The sequence below is a fragment of the Muntiacus reevesi genome, chromosome 9 (genome assembly GCF_963930625.1).
Source record: "Muntiacus reevesi chromosome 9, mMunRee1.1, whole genome shotgun sequence".
Lineage (NCBI taxonomy): Eukaryota > Metazoa > Chordata > Mammalia > Artiodactyla > Cervidae > Muntiacus > Muntiacus reevesi.
The window spans coordinates 41,593,991-41,602,128 of NC_089257.1; the positions used below are offsets into that span (position 1 = coordinate 41,593,991).

The 8,138-nt window shown below is 37.9% G+C and overlaps 1 protein-coding gene across 1 annotated transcript; it reads right to left on the reverse strand.

Annotated features, from left to right (window-relative positions):
• Window positions 1–6,245: 6,245 nt before the first annotated feature.
• Window positions 6,246–7,841, reverse strand: LOC136175803 (olfactory receptor 52D1-like). Its single transcript, XM_065946017.1, has 2 exons — window positions 7,817–7,841; window positions 6,246–7,198 (listed from the first exon to the last, which is right to left on the reverse strand). Exons 1-2 carry the CDS (start codon window positions 7,839–7,841, stop codon window positions 6,246–6,248), a joined length of 978 nt encoding a protein of 325 aa, XP_065802089.1.
• Window positions 7,842–8,138: the final 297 nt, after the last annotated feature.

Here is an 8,138-nt window from a genome sequence, read left to right on the forward strand (position 1 = left end):
CCTCAGATTATAGGCAATGATACTATAGGTGCGAGAAAAGGATTCTAAGAAAGATGACCAGAAAGGAGAGCTGAGGAAAGAGAGGCGGCTGGTACAGAAAGGTGGGTGGAGGGACAGCGGTAAGGAAGAGAGAGTGCCAACGGAGAGAGGCAGGCGTGGAGGAAGAGAGTGAGCCAGAAAAGAGGGTGCTGAAGAGTAGAAGGGCGGAGAGCCAGGGGTGACAGTCCAGGGCTGGATCCAAGCTGTGGGTATGGAGGGGTGCGACAGGGCTCCAAAAGTCGGCCAAGAAAGAGTTGTTTACAGAGTGGACAGAATGGATCCTACTCTGCTTCGCCCTCCCTCAGAACTGTGCTCACCTGCCTGCAGCATCCAGTCGCGCTTCCAGTACAGCTAGAACTCTCATGACCTCTTTTCCTTGCCTCGAAGGCCAGAGCCTTCCCAGAAGCGCTACCTCCAGGCCCCGCCCCTCTACCCTGCCGCACCTCCTCATTGGTGGAGAGGACTGTTTCCGTTAGTCAGTCGCATTAGCCCTAGCACCGGACTCCACCCACTCAGAGTTCTGGGCTTACGCAATTGGTCAGAAGTGGAAGCCTACTTGCTCTGGGTGCTCCTGCTTCCGGTTCATCTCAGCAATTTGCCTGACAGAGGTAGAAATACTATTATTACTATTGTTATTATTCTTGTCCTGGACTTTGGGAACTCTGTATTGCACGCAAGGGAAGGGCAATAACCTGTATTCGCCACAGGCAAGAGAGAAGCCCCCTGTTTTGGGGGGTAAAAATTTCTGCCGCTTATGCGATGGCTTTACTCAACTCTAGAGGTCCACAGTGCCTGTACCTTAGCAGAGCTGACCATAAATTCCACATATCTTTCCACCACAAATGTTTTAATCCATTAGAGACTTCCAGGTTGTATGTATCACAAACTGTTGGGCTATGTACAATGCAGCCAAGGCCTGCTTCATAACTCTTTCTTGCTTTGCAACTAGCACAAAGCTTAAAGTCTTTCCTATCACTTCATAAATGCTTTGAAGATCTAATCCCAAGCGTGGTACATGTTTGTAGGAGATGAAAAGGTGTACCACAAATTGTGCTTTATTTTGGCGATGGGAGGTGTGAGAGGCAAGCATTCATCCTTTATTTTAAAACATGTCTTTTAAAAAAAAAATCTCAGTGCAAAGGGCTTTTTAAGAATTCACTGATGAGATAGGCCATTTAATATTCATAAGGTTTATTTCCCACTCTTTGAAACAAATGTGTCTTACCAAGGCCTCCAATAAAATTTCTATTAATGGTTTGATTATTTCATTAAAATAAACTAGTTTTACATTATCCAGAATGTATTGATTGTTCAGCATCCTTTGAACTGTATCAGAACAGTAGGAGAATTAACAAGTCTTGAGTATACCTGAATTTTTATGCCATTTTTGTTCTTTTTCCCCATTAATGTGAACTGTTTAACTTTCTTCCTGATAGAATTGGAAAATAATGAATCTGCCAGATCAATTGTCATTTGTTATATACCCAAGCAATCTAGCAAAAAAAAAAAAAAAAAAAAAAACTTGTGGCACAGCACTGCAATTGCTGCCGTTCATTGGTTGTGTTTTCAGTAGTCCATTAATTCCTTCTCCACCTTCATGATTTCTTTAAATAGAGACAAAACGTTTGACTGTGTTAGACTTGTGTGGGGATCAGATTGGTGAATTAAATGAGGATATGAATAGGGTAATCATTCTTCAACATTTAGGTTTGTAATGAGCATTTTGTTCTCTACCTTTCCTCCCAAGAAGCAGTGTTGTTTTTATTTACTATCTGCAGAAGGACCGTTGGAAAGTCTCTCACTTAATCTTCTCTTGTACAGTCTCTTACCCACTGTTCAAGAAATGAATGTGGAGTTTCTGCTATCTGCTACCTATGTCCTTTTAAATTATAGTTTTGAAAAGGAGTAAATAATTACTGGATTTTGTGAATGCAATTGGATTTTGATTCCTCTGTGAATCAAAGTTGAAACCGGCCTCCATTTTAACCTTTTCCCTGTTTTTTTTTTTTTTTTTTTTTTCATTGTAGTAAGGGGGTATAGTGATACTTTGAGTTTCTGGTATCATGTCAGTTACAAATATCTTTGTAATAAGACTGGACTCCACTAGGAGATTCATTTCCAAGAAAACTTGCAATACTGTTGCAATATTCTTGCTATTGGAAACACAGCTTCTCCTGTAGTCTGGATTTGGATTCTGGATCTGGAAATTGTCTCAAGTTGAAAACTGAGCAAAGTATTGTGACATTTCCACTGAAGTAGTTGCTCTCAGCCTCCTGATGACCTATCTTTGGTTTGTTTTGGTTGTATACATTGAAAAATAGGTTTTTTTTTGTTTTTTTTTTTTTAGCTGACATTTATCTGCCCCCTGGAATGCCTTATTATATTAACCGTCTCCATGTTTCTTTCTGCATCAGGACCCTTGACCATTACTGTGGCCAAAGAAAAATTTACCACCTTGTTTCATATGACTTAAGTTCTATTAAGATGATATTATTTTATCTTGTATTTCCTAGTTCTATAATAGTATGTAGGAAAAGGCAATGGCCCCCCACTCCAGTACTCTTGCCTGGAAAATCCCATGGATGGAGGAGCCTGGTGGGCTGCAGTCCATGGGGTCGCTAAGAGTCAGACATGACTGAGCGACTTTCACTTTAACTTTTCACTTTCATGCATTGGAGAAGGAAATGGCAACCCACTCCAGTGTTCTTGCCTGGAGAATCCCAGTTATGGGGGAGCCGGGTGGGTTGCCATCTATGAGGTCTCACAGAGTCGGACATGAGTGAAGCAACTTAGCAGCAGCATACGTAAGGGCTTCCCTGTGACTTGGCTTGTAAAGAACCTGCTTGCCAATGCAGGAGATACAAGAGACGTGGGTAGGAAAGATTCCCCTGGAGAAGGAAATGGCAACCCACTCCTGTATTCTTGCCTGGAAAATTCACGAGGAGCCTGTCAGGCTACAGTCCATGGGGGTCACAAAAAGTCGTACACAACTAAGCAGGCACACAGTCCATAATAATACGTGCCTCCTTTATTCCAGGCTATAGAGGCCAGTCATCGCTATATTCTCAGTGGTGACAGTCCCTCTCTCATCAGTGTATTACTTCTGAATTCACTTGATAAATCCTCTCTATTGCCTTTCATAAAATATAATTGGCTACTGGCTTATTGGCATTTTATAATTTGTCCATTCCATCATATGCAGATCTCTGAGTGTTTTTATACATTTCTGTGTTGTGTGAGATGATGGCATTTCTAGCATCTTTATTTCAGTTAGTAAAATAAAATTTCCAAGAATCAAACTAGCCACATAATAGTACCATTTCAAAGGTTCTTGCAAAAAATGTTATATCATAGGGGATTGCTCCTATATCAATAATATTTCCCCAACCAACTTTTAATTTGTGTCCCCCAATTATTGATATTGTCATTTTTTCTTTTATTTTTTAAGCAAAAGTTTCAAAATTTTTAGGTGTGACAGCTCAGATGTCTTCATTCTGTGACTCACTGCCCCACTCTTTTCCAAACATAGCCCTGAAGTAGCATAGAAGACTTACTAGGTTAGAGAATTTCATCTTCCCTGGAGCTTCACTATTCCTAAGCATTCTCAGTTCTCCAAGTATGGTAATGAAAGTCAGTCACCTTCTTTCAAGGATGTCCTCTGACTTTCCAGTTTTACCTTAAGTTACTGGACAGCAGTGTTCTCATTTCATTGTTGTTTTTCCATGTCATCATTGGTCCCCAGGATGATCACACAATTCTGTGGTCTGAATAATTATGATTAATGGTTTTGGTTTCTGTAGCCATCTCCAAATGCATATGTTATGACTCTCTCCTTTGTCCATTTTGTCCCCCAAGCACAGTTCTTCTAACTGTCCTTAAAGAACCTATTCTCTACCTTCAGGTCTTTTTACTTTTACCTTTGCATGAATTTTTCTTTCCCACCTTTTCAAAAAAGTGTTTTCATTATATTTTAAACCTATTCTCAGAGGGAATATGAATACACCCTCTAGAGAAGAACCCTCTTCTGTTCTTTCAGAGCACTACTTATATTTTTTATATTATATTTCCATAATGTGAAGTTATTTTCCCAATGTGTATTAAATCACTTATTTTAAGCACCTTCTCAAATGTCCCTTCCTTCCAAGATACATGTTATATAATTCAAGGGACCTTTGTGCTTCATATCAATCTTGTGTATTACTGTTCGCATGTCTGGGCCATAGTAGAATTCTAGTGTACATTCACTGAATGAATCTTCTTCAGTTAAGCACCTGGCTGAACTACAGTGTAACTGGTAGCTTAGGTTCCTGACTACTCCAGAATATGTGTTGTCATTGATCTAGAAATAAGTGAAGATAGTTCTTCAATATTAAATAAAATTCACACACATAAAAACTACCTATAAGAGCTGATCCATGAGTCAAAAACCTCATTTTCTTATATAGACCTGTATAGACTCAATATAAGCATAACTATGATGATGGTTCTAAGAACTCATCAGCCCAGCTTTTCTAATTGGACTCTTTTCCTTTTCTTTGAATCTATTATTAATCATTGCCAAATTTTCATCATTTGGTTTTGAAATTATTGAAAATAGATCCCAAATGGTAAAATTACCTCGTTTACTGGATTCCAATTTAAACATTCTTGCTGGATAATGTTTCTTAATTTTAGGCTTTAAATTTTAAGCTCTTGATAAATTAACCACAATGGAACCAAATTACAACAGGCATTTTTTTAAGTGTTAGAATTATATTCTGAAATAGCTATTGTCAATTTTCTCCATTTTACCACTCAGAAAACTGAGGCAGACAGGTGGTATAACTTAATGAGGATCAACACAGCTAGTAAGTGGTTGTTAGAGTCAGCTGAGCAATATGACTTGAGAGCCAGTTGTTTTAAATGCTACCTTTTATTACCTTTCATAATTTTAGATATGCTGGTCTTTTCCATCTTAAATAAGACAATTTGACATGGACAACAATAAAATAAGTTTAGATAATCAGAAGTAGTAGCACAGAGTTACACTTTCATTTCAAAGGAGAAAGTGTGAAATCATAAGACAGTCAATAGAAATGGGTCAGGTAGTACCCAATATCTAAAAACCCACTTGCTTAGAAAGAGTAAACTAAAACTCAAAGAGAAAAAGTGGCATGATTTTGAATAACTATAACTGAGAAAGCTACTCAGACCGAGAAGAGACTAGTAAAATATACTGCTGTGGCCTAAAGACAAAACTGTTTGAATCAAAATCAGGGAGAGTTTAGATCTTAAGGGAAACATAATTGTAATATATACTCATAGTGACTTGGTGTACCCATAATGACTTACATACCATTAATAAATAATCCTACACAATATTCTATACAAATATGAGTCAATAGTAGCAAGAAAGATTATTTATGAGGAAATGCCAAAAGAGAATATTTCTCTATTTTACAGTACAATTTGGTAGCAAATAAGATTAGAGTATGGAAGAAAGACAATAAATGGGAGAGAAAGCTATAAAAATTTTCAAAGAATATACTTAATCAACTTGAAACAAACTGAAGAAACAAAAAAAAGGAAAATTGGTGGGGCAGTTTTAGAATTCATTAAGCATTCTGAAGGAGTATTTGTGGGAATGTATATTACTTAGAAAGTTTCAAAGATTCTAGTAACATAATTAAATAAGTTAAACATATAAGAATATGTCACAGAGATTACAGGAAGGCCTCTGGAAGATGTATCATGACAGTTTGTTTTTTAATTTGCATCAGCCTTCTCCGAAGACATTTTGCTAAAAACCATCTCAATTTCCAAAGTTATGGAGTTAAAATAAATTCAGTCTTATTGTTCCAGAGATAGCCCAATTAACTGAAACCTACAAATGCATGGCAGTTTAATGAAAGCCAGAGGTAAAAGTCAATAACAACACTTCTAATAAAGCTAATAAGACTGAACAACAGAGTAATCTTGTATGAGTGAGCATAGTGAATAAGATCACATAATTGTGGAGACATTTCATTACCAAGCAAATATATTAAAAATAAATCATCTAAGTCAGCTATCATCTAAAGCAAGAATTTTAAGAATAAGTCTTGTCAGTGCTAATTAATACTTTATATTACAAATAGCAGATGTAGAGATTTAGTCTTCTAGAAAGAGGGTTAATGTCTCCTTTCTTCATAAATCTTAGAAAATTATTACAGAAAGAGTTGATTGTGTTAGAATTTGTGAGAAGTCAAAACCTGGAGGAATCGTTCTTTGATCCTCTTGGTTCTTATGCCATAGATCATTGGGTTCACCATGGGTGGAACAAGGACATAGATGTTAGCCACAAAGATGTGAATATGAGGAGCCACATGGTGTCCAAATCTGTGAGTAAGGAAGGAGAAAAACGCTGGAGTATAGGCCACCAGGATCACACACACATGGGATCCACAAGTGCCCAGGGTCTTGAGCCGAGCAGCCTTGGATGGAAGATGGAAGACGGTGTAAAGGATGACAACATAGGAACAGAGGATTAATATGAAATCTAAACCTCCAGTGAGGAAGGCAGCAGTTAGGCTGTATATTCTGCAGATCCTGGTGTCTGCACAAGCCAGCTTGATCAGAGCCATAAATTCACAGTAGGTGTGAGGGATGATATTAGTTCTGCAGTAGGGAAGCCACTGAAGCATAAAGGGTTGAGGACTGAAAAGCACAACTCCACGGAAGACAATAGCCAGCCCCAAGTTCTGGATGACTCTGTGTGTCAGGATAATGGAATGTCTCAGAGGATTGCAGATTGCCACGTACCTATCAAAGGCCATGGCCAGGATAAACCCTGAGGCCATGCTGCATAGTGAGTGAATGAGAAATACTTGGACAAGGCAGGCTTCAAAATAGATCTCCCTGTCATGGAACCAAAAAATGCTAAGGATTTTGGGCATAGCAGTAGTGGAAAGGATCAAGTCAGTCACAGAGAGCATACAGAGGAAGAAGTACATGGGTTCATGCAGATTGGAGTCTGTTCTGATAATAAATAGAATGGAGAAATTTCCAAGGAGAGCGCTTAAATAAATAAGGCAGAAGGGTATTGATATCCAAGTATGGATGGCCTCCATCCCTGGAATGCCAAGGAGAAGAAAGGTACTGGGATGGATACTGGTATTATTTGGCAGTGACATGATGAAAGAATGCCAGTTGTGTTCAACTGCAGAATGGATTAGATTGTTTCATATCCATTTCTCCATCACTTACTGATGACTTTGTGTTATTTTTACATATGTATATTGTATATACATTATATTTATTTGTTATATAAAATACTTACAATGTTTCAAGGATAAAATGGATAAATAGGACTCAATCTCTAAACTTAGATGTTAACATTCTAAATAGGGGAGAAACTGGTGCAAACCAATGATTAAATTCACATATGATTAAGCAGTAAAAGTTATATGAATAAATAATTTTATGACCTACTATATAGGGATTGGAGAAGGAAATGGCAACCCACTCTAGTATTCTTGCCTATAGATTACTGTGGACAGAGGAACCTGGTAAGCTGCCATCTATGGGGTCGCACAGAGTCGGACACAACTGAAGTGACTTAGCATGCATGCATGCATTGGAGAAGGAAATGGCAATCCACTCCAGTATTCTTGCCTGGAGAATCCCAGGGACAGAAGAGCCTGGTGGGCTGTCATCTATGGAGTTGCACAGAGTTGGACACAACTGAAGCGACTTAGCATGCATGCATGCATTATATAGGGATATTTATTCCACTTGTGTGCATCAGAGGATTTGTAGATAAGATGCATAACCTTGGTTCTCATAAATTCTGTACCTTTAAAATAGATAAAAATAAGAGAAAATTATAGCTTGCATCAAGTTCACAATCAGGAAACCCTATTATCCTCTTTACTCTGTTACTCCAGTTTAAAATTCATTTGTCCAGAACTATTTATGAAATATATTAAAATGGAAATCACGTTGTAAAATGAAGCAAATAGAAGATTCTCTCCTAAATTTAAATTGCCTGTCTACTCTGCCACATGTAATTAGCATGTTTTGAAAAAGAATTTGATTACACATATTCTTAGTGCTTTTTCCAATGAATGAGAACTTTAAGA

Excerpts from the sequence above, each read along its gene's own strand:
- LOC136175803 (XM_065946017.1), bottom strand. The coding sequence starts at position 7,841 with ATGAGAACCAAGGTTATGCATCTTA. Across the intron at positions 7,199-7,816 it reads AACCAAGGTTATGCATCTTA|CTTTCATCATGTCACTGCCA; the intron begins TCTACAAATCCT and ends ACAACTGGCATT.